The sequence below is a fragment of the Rhinopithecus bieti genome, unplaced genomic scaffold, assembly GCF_001698545.2.
Source record: "Rhinopithecus bieti isolate Rb0 unplaced genomic scaffold, ASM169854v2 scaffold_4129, whole genome shotgun sequence".
In the NCBI taxonomy this organism is placed as follows: Eukaryota; Metazoa; Chordata; class Mammalia; order Primates; family Cercopithecidae; genus Rhinopithecus; species Rhinopithecus bieti.
In genome coordinates this window covers 1-17,199 of record NW_016804391.1, presented here as the reverse complement: position 1 = coordinate 17,199, position 17,199 = coordinate 1, and the positions used below count along the sequence as shown (strand labels likewise).

At 46.1% G+C, this 17,199-nt stretch overlaps 1 protein-coding gene across 2 annotated transcripts in view; it reads left to right on the top strand.

The window, feature by feature from the left end:
* The window catches only part of LOC108526807 (double-stranded RNA-specific adenosine deaminase), a 31,093-nt gene extending 20,962 nt beyond the window's left edge, over positions 1–10,131 (top strand). For both annotated transcript variants that reach the window (XM_017867693.1, XM_017867695.1), the window contains exons 2-6: positions 3,990–5,572; positions 8,346–8,529; positions 8,958–9,106; positions 9,665–9,809; positions 9,937–10,131. In XM_017867693.1, coding sequence (XP_017723182.1) covers positions 3,990–5,572; positions 8,346–8,529; positions 8,958–9,106; positions 9,665–9,809; positions 9,937–10,131 — 2,256 coding nt within the window. The remainder of the gene's footprint in view (positions 1–3,989; positions 5,573–8,345; positions 8,530–8,957; positions 9,107–9,664; positions 9,810–9,936) is intronic.
* Positions 10,132–17,199: the final 7,068 nt, after the last annotated feature.

The window sequence follows — 17,199 nt, the reverse complement described above, 5'->3', positions numbered from 1 at the left end:
TTTTAGGGGATTTAAGGGGCAAAAGAAAAATTAATCTCCCCTCTCCCTCTAACCCTACTGCCCTAAGATATCCTATAGCAAATTTGTATATCCTTTCTTTTCTCTGTGTTCATTCCTGTGTGCACACACATACACATTCATGGATTTTCTCTTTTCGTTTAGGGAAAAAAATTATGTACATATTCTACAACTTTTTGTTGTTTTATTTAACATATGGTTCCTAAATTATCCCCAGGTGAATACAAATAGATGTGACACATTTTGAAAAAATAACTGACCGGGTGCGGTAGCTCATGCCTGTAATGCCAGCACTTTGGGAGGCCAAGGAGGGCGGATCATGAGATCAGGAGATCGAGACCATCCTGGCTAGCATAGTGAAACCTAGTCTCTACTAAAAATACAAAAATTAGCTGGGTGTGGTGGCACGTGCCTGTAATCCCAGCTAAGGCAGGAGAATCACTTGAACCCGTGAGGTGGAGATTGCAGTGAGCTGAGATCATACTGTACTCCAGCCTGATTGCAGTGAGCCAAGATCACACCACTGCACTCCAGCCTGGCAACACAGCGAGACTCCGTCTCAAAAAAAAAAAAATAAATAAAAATAACTGTGTAAGTACTATTCCATAGAATGAATGTATCATAATTTAACTCTTCTACAGACAGACATTAAAATATTTTCCAGATTTGAGTCAAGAGTAGCAGTTTAAAAAACATTTAGCTTTTAACTGACTTTAGCCACTTTGAAACACAGTTTTTTTTGCCAAGGTCATTCAAAGAGCTAATAGGAGAACACCTAAGTCCCATAATTCAGCTCTGGGAGCCAGCACTCACTCTGTACACACATTTGCCTCTGTTCCTAGCAATATGGTGGGCGTGAGGGTGCAGCAGGAGGAACAAGGAAGAAGATATGATTGCTTGCATAGCGCATAGCGGCATCTTGTTCATGCAGTCATTAATTCAACAAATGTTTGTTGAGAATCAGTGCCAAGTGCTAGGGAGGCAGAGATGATTGAAGCATAGTCCTTGATCCCCAGGAGCTCACCGTGGAATCAACTGAAGCCCTTCATCAATACTGTGTTGGGAATGTTGAGAATAGAGAGTTGAGTATAACTTGTAGGACACCTAATGTTAATTACCTTTCAGGCACTGCAATCTGTGTGTGCCATAAAAAAAAAAAAAAAAATCCAGTAACTCTGATACAAGGTAAAGTAAATGGTTTAACAGGTACTGAGTGGGAGAAGCTCAAGGAGAGGAAACCCCAAGGGCTGAAGAAAGTGGGAATCAAGGAGTTTCTTGAAGCAAGTGGCATTTAAGGAGCTCTATAAGGAAAGGGTCAGAGTTGTGATAGGTGGCAGTGGAGGGAGATGTGCCACCTGGATTGGCATGTAGAGGGATAGGAAGATTAGAGGCCGTTGCAGTGGCCCAATAAGAGGTAATGAGGGGCTGGAACTGAAAGAAGACATGTAAGAGACAGTACAGAGGTGGCAGACAAGGCGGGACTTGGCAACTACCTGATTAGATCCAGGAGATGAGGCCAGGAGGCGGGCAGCAAAGATGACTCAGGTTTCTAGCCTTAGTAGGCTAGGAGGAGAGTGATGCCATTAGCAATAAGAACTACAGGAGAAGGAGCTGAGTTTGAGGGGATCTATTAATTTGGTTCAGAATATGTGCTGCTTGAATTATGGCAGGATATTTAAGTGGACAGGTTGTCGACATAGTTGGAAATTCGGATCTTAAGCTCCCACACAAGGTAGTGGCTGGACATAGTAGATTTGAGTGTTTTTGATTCAGAGGGCTAGTTTAGGTTCGGGCAGTGATTAAAGCAACCTAGGAAATAAATTATAAAGGAAGAAGAGGTCCTTAAAACCTTGGAGACTGATTATATAAAGGGTGGATCTGTTAATACAGTAGCTATTAAAAAATTATAAGGGGTAGGAAAAAGGGACAAAGAAGAAAAAAAAGGTGAAAGACCTTTGGTGCTGTGTCACCAAACCCTGGGAGGAGAATTTTTTAAAAGAAGAGCGCTCAATCCACAGTGAACTAACGCATGTTTGTTAAACAGAATTGACCACCACACAGCGAAGACCCAACTGAAATTGAAGAGAAGGAATTTTTATGGGACCTGTTAGCATAAGTCAGGGTCCTTCTCCAGTACCATTGGGAAGCTTTGGAGAAGAAAAAGGAGACAGTGGGCCTTGGGTGGAGAAGGGAACTGACATGAGATCCAGGTGGGGTAAGGAGGTATGTGAAGTCAGAGTGGGGAAGAATCAGGGTGACTGAATGGCGGCTTCACCAGGGTCAGGCGAGGAGCAGGTTTCACCAGAGTAAGGAGCGGAAGTTGTAGAAACACAGGGAAGTCACCATCAGAAAAGAGCAGGAGTCAAGAAACTGTGGCCCACAGGTACAAACTACCTGTTTTTATAAATAAAACTTCATGGTAAATGAATTGTAAATAAAGGTTTGGATATCGTGTGAGGCTGTTTTTGCGCTACAGTGGCAGAGCTATCTGGCCCTTTATAGAAAAAGTTTGTCAGCCGCTGTAAAAGAGTTGCAGGATTTGAGGTCTTGGTGTGATGGCCTAGGTTACAGTCATAGTGAGATTGAAGGAGTAGCTAGACAAGCCAATTGTGTGGCAGAAAGGTAGAGATGGAGATCACTGGGTTAAGGATCCCTGTAGCCAGGGCACCGTGAGAGTGATTGACAAGAATGCTAAAATCCCCTAAATGTGTCAGGATGTGGAAGAGTAGAAGGCTAGAGTTATGCAAGAAAGGGTCCCAGCTCTACCTGTGCAGGCTTCAGGAGAGTCTGAGGAGGGGGTGGTGAGTGTGAGCAAATGTTGCCAGAATCCCTTCTCCCAGTCTGCAAGCCTCAGGGAAAGGAAGCAAGGTATTTACTGACACCCCCAGGCTTATAAGTACTTCTTGGCTCCATCACCCTCCAATGAACAGCCCTGGGAAGACAGTATTGGTTTGCAGGTGGGTGGGTGGGGAAAGGGGTCACAGGTGCTCGGTGTTCTGGTAAATGTGCAGATGAGAACATGGGGTTGCTTATGCCCTGTCTGTCAGGGTTCAGAAGAACATGCGGTGGAAGCAGCTATGGGGAGGTAGCTAGGGAAGGAGGGCTGGTCTGAGGAGCAGATGCTGCCAGCTCCACACATCCAGGAGAGCCTGGGTGGTTTGGGCAAAAGTCTCTGGCATCCCTTCTGAGCCTGGGTACCACACTGAAGAGTGAGGACAGGGTGCCATTTTTATCAGGAAACCCTCCAGCTCCCTGAAAACCAAATTCTGATCCTCCCGGGATGGCAGTGGAGAGCCACAGAGATGACTCTGAGGTCCCGTGGCCTTTTCCCAGCTGGAGGTTGTTTTTGTTACTGCACTGTTAACAGCCTTGGAGGACTGGGGTTCAGTTTGATCCAATCAGATTTATTCTTTTGTCGTAGTCATCCAAACGATATATCTTAGAGACAGGTGGGCAGAGGTGCATTAGCTGTGCGCCAGTGAGCCTGACTCAAGGAGAGGTCATCTCGTCCCTTCCCTAGTCCCGTCTCCCTTGGTTATTTCATGTGATTGTACTGGTTATTTCAGGTTTCTGTTTTTGTTTTCAAAACAAAATAACATTTATTTGTTGTTCTAATTTTAAAAGGGTAATTGTTTTGACTAGAAAATTTCCTTCTCAGCTCCCTTAAATTCCGTCAAAGGGAAAAGTAAGTTAGGTTGCTGGAGAGGCTATGCTGAGGCCTCAAAACCTCTGTGCTCCTGGAAGCTCTGCGTGCTTTGCCTCCTGCCCCCCTCCCTCTCCGTGTTCCTGTTGGCAGGCCCCTAGACAGGTTTTAGGAGGTAGGCGAGTCACCCTAGCTGAGTCATAAGCCCATGGCTCAATTGCCTTCTCAGCCCATCAAGGGCTGTTCCACAGGCAGCAAAGGGAGGGGCCTCCACAGGTTCACCACTGCAGCCCTAATTCATTTTCTTTTCCGCTGTCTTATTCTGCAGGGGTATTCCCTCAACGGATACTACCCCCATCCATTTCAAGGCTATGAGCACAGAAAGCTCAGATACCAGCAGCCTGGGCCAGGATCTTCCCCCAATAGTTTCCTGCTTAAGCAAATAGAGTTTCTCAAGGGACAGATCCCAGAAGCGCCGGTGATTAGAAAGCAGACACTGTCACTGCCACCTTCCCTCCCAGGACTCCAGCCAAGGTTTCCAGTACTACCTGCCTCTAGTACCAGAGGCAGGCAAGTGGATATCAGGGGTGTCCCCAGGTGCGTGCATCTCGGAAGTCAGGGGCTCCAGAGAGGGTTCCAGCATCCTTCACCACGTGGCAGGATTCTGCCACGGAGAAGTGTTGATTGCCTTTCCTCACATTTCCAGGAACTAAGTATCAACCAAGATCAGGAACAAAGGATCTTAAAGTTCTTGGAAGAGCTTGGGGAAGGGAAGGCCACCACAGCACATGATCTGTCTTGGAAACTCGGGGCTCCAAAGAAAGAAATCAATCGAGTTTTATACTCCCTGGCAAAGAAGGGCAAGCTACAGAAAGAGGCAGGAACACCCCCTTTGTGGAAAATCGCGGTCTCCACCCAGGCTTGGAACCAGCACAGCGGAGCGGTAAGACCAGACGGTCATAGCCAAGGAGCCCCAAACTCAGACCCGAATTTGGAACCTGAAGACAGAAACTCCACATCTGTCTCAGAAGATCTTGAGCCTTTTATCGCAGTGTCAGCTCAGGCTTGGAACCAGCACAGTGGAGTGGTAAGACCAGACGGTCATAGCCAAGGAGCCCCAAACTCAGAGCCGAGTTTGGAACCTGAAGACAGAAACTCCACATCTGCCTTGGAAGATCCTCTTGAGTTTTTTGACATGGCTGAGATCAAGGAGAAAATCTGCGACTATCTCTTCAATGTGTCTGACTCCTCTGCCCTGAATTTAGCTAAAAATATTGGCCTCACCAAGGCCCGAGATATAAATGCTGTGCTAATTGACATGGAAAGGCAGGGGGATGTCTATAGACAAGGGACAACCCCTCCCATATGGCATTTGACAGACAAGAAGCGAGAGAGGATGCAAATCAAGAGAAATACGAACAGTGTTCCTGAAATCGCTCCAGCTGCAATCCCTGAGACCAAAAGAAACACAGAGTTCCTCACCTGTAATATACCCACATCAAATGCCTCCAATAACATGGTAACCACCGAAAAAGTGGAGAATGGGCAGGAACCTGTCATAAAGTTAGAAAACAGGCAGGAGGCAAGACCAGAACCAGTAAGACTGAAACCACCTGTTCATAACAATGGCCCCTCAAAAGCAGGGTATGTTGACTTTGAAAATGGCCAGTGGGCCACAGATGACATCCCAGATGACTTGAATAGTATCCGCGCAGCACCAGGTGAGTTTCGAGCGATCATGGAGATGCCCTCCTTCTACAGTCATGGCTTGCCACGGTGTTCACCCTACAAGAAACTGACAGAGTGCCAGCTGAAGAACCCCATCAGTGGGCTGTTAGAATATGCCCAGTTCGCTAGTCAAACCTGTGAGTTCAACATGATAGAGCAGAGTGGACCACCCCATGAACCTCGGTAAGAGACCACCCAGGACTGTACCTAGGGTTGGGGTCAGGTGCTCTTGCTCCTGACGCAGTCTTGGCTGGTTTGTGAGCAGTGCCATTTGGTGGCGCCTATCTTTTCCTCCTTCCCTTCTGCCTTTTAGCTAAATCCCCCTTGATTGGCCCTTTCTGCAGATATTGAACAGGGAATATAGACCTTGGACCAGCCAGAATCTTGGCTGAACAAGGGGGAGGTTGACTCTGTTGACTGTAATGAAGCTTCTTCAGAAATGATTGGTTTTGGCCATACGCGGTGGCTCATGCCTGTAATCCCAGCACTTTGGGAGGCCGAGGCAGGCATATCACGACGTCAGGAGTTTGAGACCAACCTGGCCAACATGGTAATACCCTGCCTCTACTAAGAATACAAAAATTAGCCAGGCATGGTGGCACGTGCCTGTAGTCCTAGCTACTCAGGAGGCTGAGATAGGAGAATCACTTGAACCCAGGAGGCAGAGGTAGCAGTGAGCTGAGATCGCTCCACTGCACTCCAGCCTAGGCCACAGAGCGAGACTCCGTCTCAAAAAAAGAGAAATGATTGGTCTTGAGGGTCAGGGGCAGTGGCTCACGCCTGTAATCCTGGTACTTTGGGAGGACAAGGCAGGTAGATCACGAGGTCAGGAGTTTGAGACCAGCCTGGCCAACATGGTGAAACCCCATCTCTACTAAAAATACAAAAATTAGTTGGTGGTGGTGGTGCTTGCCTGTAATCTCAGCTACTTGGGAGGCTGAGGCAGGAGAATGCTTGAACCTAGGAGGTGGAGGTTGCAGTCAGCCGAGATGGTGCCACTGCACTCCAGCCTGGGTGACAGAGCGAGACTCCATCTCAGAAAAAAAAAAAAAAAAAGATTGGTCTCCATGCATCAACGTCATGCCTGCCTCCTAAGGCCAGAGGTAATAAAGACTTAACTCCCTTCTGTAGGCCTTCCCCTCCTCCCTAAGCTGTTTCTGAGAGAGGTGCAGGAGCAGGTGGGGTGGGGCAGGCTGTATACACAGAGTGGGGAGTGGGTTGTGCTGCTAAGCATCTGCAGGTCCACAGTCCCCCCTCTGCATAGCTGCTGGGGCGAAAGGATGGAGGAGCGCATGCACGGCTGCCTGCCTGCCTATTGAAGGTGGTGGTTCTAATTTTATACACCACCTCTGCACAGATGGGTGGGCTAGCACTTGCTGCCACTCCTGAGCTGTGAAGTCAGCAATTACCTCACTCAGATAGCTGGTCAGGCCCTACACTGTAGGTCCTAATAGGCCAGTGGACAGATTGAGGAAAACAGAAGCTGCTGAAGGGCATAACAGAGAGCAAAACCACTGAAGCTGAGTGGCTGCAGCTGTAGCCAAAGAAAGAGCCAGTAGGATGGGGGAGAATTCCACTGACCTTTATGTTTACATAGCCTGATTTCTAGGGGTGTAGATTCCTGGCTAGGGCCCTTATTCCTTGTCTTGACTGTCTTCATGATAACAATTTGGCATTTCAGAAGAGCTGTTAAGAAAAGGGGATGTGTCTGTTCAAAAGCTGGCAAGGCCAGAGCTGGATTGTTTGGGGTAGAGACTGGATGGCCATCATTCTCTTTTGTCTCCATCCCTCCTCCCTAGAGTTGGAGGAAAGCAGTGGATTTTGTGGTTAATCATTCTTTGGACTCACACTATAAGAAACATTGGTGCCATGTTCAAATATATAAGAAGACCTAGGAAATAAGAAAGACCTACTTTTCTAAATGAAATCGCAGACTGAGCAAAGAGCTCACCACATTTGAACGCTTGAACAAAGGGGAACCTAGGCTAAGTCCAGAAGCCTAGAACAAATGCTTTTTTATTTTCTACATAACAAGGGGAAATTCCTTGTTATGTAGAAAATAGCTTGAGACAAATGGAGCTGTAGAGTGATTCTTAACAAACTACAGTGATTTAGGTCTAGGGACAAAAGCCAGCCACTAATAAGTGGCAGATGCCTGACCCCCTAGGTAGTGGGGAATGTGAGGCTGGATTATAAGAAGCCTTCACTATCTTTTAGGACCCTCCCTTGAGGAAGCCAGTCTATCACAGTTGCTTTAGAATGAAGGTCTTTTGGTTGCTCACAAGACTGTACTGGCGTTTTTTGGCTCATCAATTTTGTGTGTGGGGGATTTATGTTAATTCATTGTTAAGAGATAGTGGGTTTCGGCTGGGCTCAAGCCTGTAACCCGCACTTTGGAGGCCGAGACGGGCCGGATCACGAGTCAGGAGTTCGAGACCATCCTTGGCTAAGCAGCGGTGAAACCCCGTCTCTAGCTAAAAAATAGCAAAAGAGCTAGCCGGGGGCGAGGTGGCCGGCGCTGTAGTCCCCAGCTACTCCGGCGAGGCTGAGGGGCAGGAGAATGGCGTAAACCCGGACGGCGGAGCTTTGCAGTGAGGCTGAGATCCGGCCATGTACTCGCAGCCTAACGCAGAGCGAGACTCCGCTCTCAAAAAAAAAAAAAAAAAAAAGAAGGATTAGTGGGTTTCCCGTGGAGCTAGTTTCCTAATGCAAAATCTGTGGCCTATGTTTGCTTCACTGAGCTATGGGGAAAGAGTCATTGGCTGCTTTGTTTACAAAAAGAAAGGACAGGCTGAGCCTTAAGTAGTAGGAAGGAGTTCCTTGGCCTGTTCTTCATCTCGCCCACAAGTCAAAAGTCCCTTAGCGTAGCAGAAAATTCCAGGTTGAAGGTCTCTTTGGAGAAGGCAGAAGGAATGACTTAGACTCCTGTTCACACATCTAATCACTTTCCGTCAAGATTTAAATTCCAGGTTGTCATCAATGGCCGAGAGTTTCCCCCAGCTGAAGCTGGAAGCAAGAAAGTGGCCAAGCAGGATGCAGCTATGAAAGCCATGACAATTCTGCTAGAGGAAGCCAAAGCCAAGGACAGTGGAAAATCAGAAGAATCATCCCACTATTCCACAGAAAAAGAATCAGAGAAGGTAGGTGTCCTCCTGCCATCTGGGAGGCTATCAGTTCCCTGTCAGTGTCTGGATTGTAACTGACTCCCCTGAAGTAATGCCAGCCTAAAGAACTGACACTATCTCGGAGTCAGCTTCCCACTGTTCCCTCTACCCTACCTCGCCAGCCCATCTTTCCTCCTCTCATACCCAGCTCCTCTCTCTGCTCCTGTCCCAACATAATAGGATTTACAGAATTTCAGAGTTGAAAGAGACCTGAAAGGTTATTGAGGCCAATCTCCTCTCTTGGAAGATACAGAATGAGAGCCCCAGCAGCTCCTTTAACTTTGGAAAGCCAACCCATTGACAGTTAGTTGGTGGGAAGAAAGTCTCCCATCCCCATCCCCTCTTCTGTGATGGACTAACCAGTGTTTTCTTAGTTTTGTTTTCTTGTCTCTCATTTTCTGTAGACCACAGAGTCCCAGACCCCTACCCCTTCAGCCACATCTTTCTTTTCTGGGAAGAGCCCCGTCACCACACTGCTCGAGTGTATGCACAAATTGGGGAACTCCTGCGAATTCCGTCTCCTGTCCAAAGAAGGCCCTGCCCATGAGCCCAAGTATGTCCCACGTGTCCTCTATCCAGCTGAGGTTTTCTCAAAAAGAAAAAGAGACACATTTTCCTCCTTGCCTCCTCAGGGATGGCAGATTGACCAATTTCTCCTGTTTCAAAATGGGGTAAGGAGGGCTCTGAGGGCCTGGTTGCTGCTTGTGAGGCAGAGAATTAGGGATTAGGAATTCAAAGGGAATTCCTGGCCCACTCTATCTTCTCTACAAGCACTGGGGAGGTTCATGGCTTGGAGGTCACTCACTGTTGGGGGGACAGAAAGGTACAGGACCTGAGAAGCTCTCTGCCTGTGGGTCTGTAGACTCACATGTTCAAGAGAGGTGTTCCTGGAAGAGGTGAAACTACGTTGATGCTTAAATGTTGAAAGGGCTCAGCCAGGCTAAGAGACACTGGCTGTTCAAGGCAGAAGTGACTGCATGAGATGTGACTGCACAGAGGTGATGTGTTCAAGGAAATTACCAGTAGTGGAAGATGGCAGCCTGGCAAAGGCTAGATCAGGCTCCTCAATCAAAATCATTTTAATCCTTCTACATGCTTCATCTCCTGTCAGGTTCCAGTACTGTGTTGCAGTGGGAGCCCAAACTTTCCCCAGTGTGAGTGCCCCCAGCAAGAAAGTGGCAAAGCAGATGGCCGCAGAGGAAGCCATGAAGGCCCTGCATGGGGAGGCAACCAACTCCATGGCTTCTGATGACCAGGTAGGGCATTTTCCTACTCAAAAGATACAGGCCATTTTTAGCAACTGAGTGGTTTGAGATTGCCAGTGACTCCCTTGACATTTCCTGAAGTGTTTACGGCTCCTCTGTTTGACGGATTCTCCTTTAGCCCGAAGGTATGATCTCAGAGTCACTTGATAACTTGGAATCCATGATGCCCAACAAGGTCAGGAAGATTGGTGAGCTCGTGAGATACCTGAACACCAATCCTGTGGGTGGCCTTTTGGAGTACGCCCGCTCCCATGGCTTTGCTGCTGAATTCAAGTTGGTCGACCAGTCTGGACCTCCTCACGAGCCCAAGTGAGTGTCCTAGTCCTGGCTAATGCATGTGTCACCAGTTGGGGGCGGTAACCCAGGGAAAACAAAGGTGTGCTTTAGCTGTGTAGGACAGAAGGGACGAGTTGAGGGAAACAAGTCCAGCCCTGTCTCCATGGCCTCTTAGAAGACAACACACTTGCCAAGAGTGAATGTGTTCACTCTTCCAGTAAGCATGATCCTTTTTAATTTTTTGACTAGTTTTAATTTTTAAAGGAATGTATATGTACATTAAAAAATCAGTCAGGCCAGACATGGTGTCACACGCCTGTAATCCCAGCACTTTGGGAGGTTGAGGCAGGCAGATTACCTGAGGTCAGGAGTTTGAGACCAGCCTGACCAATATGGTGAAACCCTGTGTCTACTAAAAATATAAAAATTAGCTGGGCGTGATGGCAGGCGCCTGTAATTCCAGCTACTCAGGAGGCTGAGACAGGAGAATTGCTTGAACCTGGGAGGTGGAGGTTGCAGTGAGCTGAGATCGCGCCACTGCACTCCAGCCTAGGCAACAGAGTGAGACTCTTACCTTGAAAAAAATCATTTAAGCTGATTGAAAAAGTAGTCATTTCAATGAAAAGTCTCATTTCTGTCTCAGACTTCCAGTTTCTCTCCCCAGACCCATATACTACTATAGTCATGCATTAGCAACTGGGATGCAGTCTGAGAAACACGATTTTGTTGTTGTGAAAACATCAGAGTGTATTTACATAAACCTAGATGGTATGGGCTCCTACACAGGTACAGGCTGTATGGTACGGCCTGTTGCTCCTAGGCTGCAAACCTGTACAGCATGTAACTATAGTGAATACTGTGGGCAGCTGCAACCCACTGGTAAGTATTGGTGTCTCTATCTAAACAGAGAAAAGACAGTAAAAAGACAGCATAAAGGATAAAAAATACCACACCTGTATAGGGCACCTGCCATGAATGGAGCTGGCGGGACTAGAAGTTGCTGTGGGTGAGTCAGCCAGCGAGTGGAGAGTGAATGTGAGGGTCTAGGACGTGACTGTACACTGGTGTGGGCTTTATAAACACTGTTCACTTAGGCTAACTACATTTATTTAAAATAGTTTTCTTTAATAATAAATTAACCTTAGCTTACTGTAATTTTTTTACTTTATAAACTTTTTTATTTTTTGTTTCTTTTGTAATAATACTTAGCTTAAAACACAAACATGTACTGCTATTCAAAACTATTTCCTTTGTTTATATCCTTATTCTATAGTCTTCTTTCTGTTTTAATTTTTTTTTTTTTTAACTTTTAAACTTTTTTCTTTAAAGCTAAGATGAAAATACATTAGCCATTAGCCTAGGCCGACACAGGGTCAGGATCCTCAGTATCACTATCTTCCACCTCCACGTTTGTCCCACTGGAAGGTGTTCAGGGGCAATAACATGCATAGGAGCCATCATCTCCTATGGTAACAGTGCTTTCTGGAGTACCTGCCTGAGACTTTTTTTCGTTACTTATTTTTCTAGAAGTAGAAGAAGTATACTCTGAAATAATGATAAAAATATAGTAAATACATAAGGAGCGTGCAACCTAGATCCCTTGCATGCACAGTTCACAGTAGAGTTCGTACTCCCTATGAGAATCTCATGCTGCTGCTGATCCGACAGGAGGCAGATCTCGGACTGGAATGCTTGCTTGCCCGCCACTCACCTCTTGCTGTGTGCCCAGGTTCCTAACGGGTTACAGACCCCTGCACTTGGTGATAAGAATTTTTCAGCTCCATCATAATCTTATGGGACCCCTGTCATATGTGTGATTTGTCATTGAACAAAACATTGTTACGCAGTACATGACTATACCAGTTTCTTGAGTCCTTCTAGAAATTGCTATGCATAACTAGCACATTTTCCCTTTTGTCTTTTTAAACAGATATATCTTCTGTTTTACATGTTGACTCCTTTACTTACCAGACTCCTTGCATAGCTGCATAATATTTCATTGAATAGAAGCTGACAAATTCAGTTTCTCAGAAAGAAATATTTAATAGGGACTTAGGAACAGAAATGATGTATTGGGTGGCTGCAAATGGTGGATCCCTGCACTTAACCTCCAGAAAGTATGCTTCCTGGAGGAAGTATGAGACTTTTGGTTAAACACGCAGCTGATCACACCTTATACTTTCTTGTGAAAATTATGAGCACTAGCTGGCGGGGAGGCTTGGTAGAAATCTTTGTGTGGAGTTACTTATGCTACCAAACACCTTGGGATGCGGGAGTCAAATATTGGTGGTCATGGTGGTTTTGCATCAAGATGGCATCATTCTTGCCATGCAATAGGCATGTTTTCTTAATCTCTAAGGTCTATCACAAAGTGGAAAAGCAAGGTGTAAAGTGAGGGGAGAGGTGAAGATTGTATATAGCTAGAATATTTTCTTGTAGGATCGAAAAAACTGGCAACTGGGTTTGCTTCTGGGGAAGGAAGGGCACTTTAAAACTTATAAAATGCTATCTTGTTACTTTAAATTTGTCTCTCCTTAATAGGAGTAATGTCAGCCGGGCGCGGTGGCTTACGCCTATAATCCCAGCACTTCGGGAGGCTGAGGTTGGTGGATCATTTGAGGTCAGGAGTTTGAGACCAGCCTGGCCAACATGGTAAAACCCCATCTCTACTAAAAATACAAAAATAGCTGAGCATGGTGGTACACACCTGTAGTGCCAGCTACTCCAGAGGCTGAGGCAGGAGAATTACTTGAACCTGGGAGTTGGAAGTTGCAGTGAGCTGAGATTGTGCCACTGCACTCCAGCCTGGGTGACGGAGTGAGACTTCGTCTCAAAAAAAAAAAAAAGAAGTAATGTCATTTCATGTATTCATATTTATGTGTTATTTGCATTTCCTTTTCTGTGAACCACCTGCTCTTGTCCTTTTCCAGTTTTCTTTCAGATTGTTACTCTTTATTGATATGTAAGAACTTTTAACATAATTTTTTAAAGTACCCCTTTGCCCAACATGACCCAACTTAGAACACACATCTGCCCACTGTTTAAGCCGTCTGGAAAAGGAGAGGCCCAGTCTCTCTCCAGCTGCTCTTCTACTACTTCATCCTTCGCTTTCAGTGAGCACCTCCTTATCTTTAAGCACAGGCCTTCACATGATAGGTTCAGTTCATTTCCTCCTCCTCTTCTGTGAAATCTTCCATGAAATCCTTTCCAGGACTTCAAGTCAGCCATTCATTGAGAATGTAAGAACTCACCATGAACTAGATTGAAGATGTGAAAAAAAGTTGCCCGAGTGTGTAGCAGACATATAGCCATAGCAGTATGGAAATGTGCCATCGGGCCGGGCGCGGTGGCTCACGCCTATAATCCCAGCACTTTGGGAGGCCGAGGCGGGTGAATCACAAGGTGAGGAGATCGAGACCATCCTAGCTAACACGGTGAAACCCCGTCTGTACTAAAAACAAAACGTTAGCCAGGCGTGGCCTGTAGTCTCAGCTACTCGGGAGGCTGAGGCAGGAGAATGGTGTGAACCCGGAAAGTGGAGGTTACAGTGAGCTGAGATTGCGCCACTGCACTCCAGCCTGGGTGACAGAGCGAGACTCCATCTCCAAAAAAAAAAAAGAAAAAAAGAAATGTGCCATCGGAGGTGAATGCAGAGTGCTGTGGGGACACAGAGGGCACTGCCGCCAGTGTCTGCCAGGGAGTTGAGGAAGGTTGCATAGAGAGGGGAAATGCTAATTGAGTAACTACGTTTCTTAATAACATACTTTCGTTCCTTCTTAATGTGAATTATGCTGGGTCTTCTTTTTTTCTTTCTCTCTACTCTTGTTGGTGACATTAACTAATTTTTTTACTTTTTTTCTTTCTTTTTTTTTGGAGGTGGAGTCCCACTCTGTCACCCAGGCTGGAGTGCAATGGCACAATCTCTGCTCACTGCAACCTCCACCTCCCGGGTGCAAACAATTCTCTTGCCTCAGCCTCCCGAGTAGCTGGGATTACAGGCATCTGCCACCACATCTGACTCACTTTTGTGTTTTTCGTAGAGACAGGGTTTTGGCCAGGCTGGTCTTGAACTCCTGACCTCAGATGATCCGCCCGCCTCGGCCTCCCAGAATGCTGAGATTAAAGGCATGAACCACCACGCCGGCCATGGCTTTTAATGTCTAAATGCTGGAGACCACTCGGAGCTCCAGATTCGTCCATCTAGTTGCTTACTTGTCACTTCTCTTTGGATAAACATCCCTAATCTGACATGTCCAAAGCAGAACTCTTGGGTTTTGCCCCCTTCACTTCATTTCCCTCCAGTCTTTCCCAGCTCAGTAAGTGATACCACTGTCTGCCCAGTGGCTCCAGTCAGAAACCTGAGGATCATCTTTTCCTCTATCTCCTTTACCTCCTTCGTCAACTCATCCTTAAGTCCTATTAGTTATACTTAGAATTTCTATCCCAAATCCCTTCCTGTTCATTCCACCTCCAGTGTCAGCACTCTAATCCAAGCCACTGTCTCATCTAGACTATCAAAATAGCCTCCTAACTGATCTTTCTACTTTATTTACTCAACGCTTATTTATGGAGTATCTTCTTTTTTTTTCTTTTTTTAGAACAGGAGCCAAACATTAACCAATAGTCACCTAAAAAAATGTAAGATCTCATATTTGATAAGTATTCCAAAGGACTCGAGTTGCAGTGAGAATCAGTTATAGCACGATTTGACTTAGTAAGCAGAGGGGGAAGGGCTTCTCCAAGAAGTACTGCCTGAGCTGGGACTTTAAGGATGATGAAGAGAGAAAGACCAAGGGTTCTAGGTGAAGGACACTGTTAAATCCTGTGGTGGAAGAAGAGCAGAGCTGGCAAAGGGCCTGAGAGGAGGCCCTTACGGGTGAAGCAGAGAGCACAAGGGAAGGCTGGCACTAGAGGAGATTAGAGAGGTAATCAGGGTGGCCCACCAGGGCCTGCCTTGTTTAGTCACGTTAGTGCTTTGACCACAAAAGCACTGGAGAGCTGTTGAAGGTTTTTAATAAAGGACTGTGACTTGCCCTCTCCCCATACTCTTGTCCCTTTCCCAGCATTTTTCTTCTTAATTTTCTTTCCTCTGCCGAGAGAACCATTTCAGACCTTTGCCTCTTTCTTCAGATTTCCACCCATACCCCGTTCCTCACTTTCAACTACCTTACCTCACACTTAATTGAAAAAATAGCAGTAAGCATACAAGAAATACCTTATCTTCCCATTACCAAACTACCCCGCTACCTCCATCTGTACCAGCAAGAGTGAAGGACGTATCCCTCATCCTATCCCTGTGTCCTGGACCCCCATCCCTCTCATCTGCTCTAAGACTTTACCGCTTTGGTTGTCTCCTCTCCCCTCATCTGCAGCATCTCCGTCTCAGATCATTCCCACCAGCCCTGAAACATGCCCATGACTGTCTTTTAAACACCTTCCCTCTACCCCATATCTTCCTGCAGCTACCATCTCATTTCTTTGCTTCTCTTACAGCCAAACTTCCCAAAAGAGTTACCCATACTCATTGTCTTCACTTTAACTCATTTCACTAAAAAGGCCAACCACTAGCCACATGTGGTTATTGAGCACTCGAACTGTGGCTAGTGTGCTGAGGCACTGAATTATTAATTGCATTGTAATTAATGTAAATTCAGTAGCCCCATGTGGCTAGTGGCTACCATATTGGATAGCACAGCTCTAAAGGATTCTAGTTGCATAATTAACAAATTTTATCATGTATGTAAATATATCATACTATTATAAAACTTTGCACATAAGAGTTCATATTCTTTTCAAACACATAGGGCAGTCATGAAATTCTCCTGGATCCCTGAGGTAAAGATCGTATACAATCTGTCCCTGACCCCCTTCACTGTCCTCTTTTCACGCCACTGTCCCTCTCATTCTGAACTTAAGCCCACTGGCCTGCACGAGCCTGCCAGCATGGGCAAAGAAAGGAGTGAAGGCATTCAGTTGCTTCGGATCATCAAGGAACAGTGAGAAATTCCTTTTACTGTCCGAGCTGCTAAGTCTTGAAACTGAAGCCTCTGCTGTATGCAGTTGGAGTATCCAAAGCTGGGTTCTCAGCCAATAGATTAGGATCTGGTTGAAAGCTAGGATTCTTGATGCCTTGTCTGATACATTTCCAAGCTGTTTTGCTCCACCATGCCCTTCCCTATGTGTTTGTGGAAATTCCCGGCCGGAGCAGTAGAAGCCACCTCCCTGCTCCACTTGGGCACTTTATTATCAGCACAGCTCATGGGCCCAGGATCCATTCCTTAACCCAGAGTTAGCTCAAGCCTGTCAGGAGCTGCAAAACAACTTCCAGAAAAGCCTGGGTCCCTGGCCTAAGGCCGACCTTGACCTAATGACCTTTCCAGGAAGGTCTTGAGCTAATAGGAAGTAAATGAGGGAATGGAGTTGGGTGCTTTAAAAATCAGACAGTGTATGAAGTAAGAGTCCAAGTTGGTAATGGTATCTGCTCAGAATTTTATAACATGATTTTATCATACCGTGTTTTACAGCCACTTTCAATATGTGGCAGGTGATACTGGTTTTCCATTTACAATAGTGATATGAAGTTTCCTATTTCAGTGTGTTTACATTTTTATCTCTTTTCATACCTAGTATTACAGATATTTACATTTTTAAAGGGTCTGTTTATTTATTTTAGAGATGGGGATTTTGCTCTCTCGCCCAGGCTGGAGTGCAGTGATAACGGTCATAGCTCACTGCAGCCTTGACCTCCAGGGCTCAAGTGATCCTCTCACCCCAGCCTCCCGAGTAGCTGAGACTACAGGCACACACCACCATGTCCAGCTAAAAATTTTTTTTTTTCTTTTTTAAAGAAACAGGAGTCTTGCTATGTTGCCTGGGGGATTACTACGTTGCCCAGGCTGGTTTTGAACTCTTGGCCTCAAGTGATCTCCCACCTTAGCTCCTCGAGTTGCTGGGATTACAGGTGTGAGCCACAGTGGCTGACTCTAAGAAGTCAATTTAGAGAAAAAAGTAATAGTCCAAGTGATACCTGGATTTGGCACAAATCACGTGGCGATTCATGAATGACCAAAATCTAGGACATGCTGCCTTAGAAACAGCTTCTTTT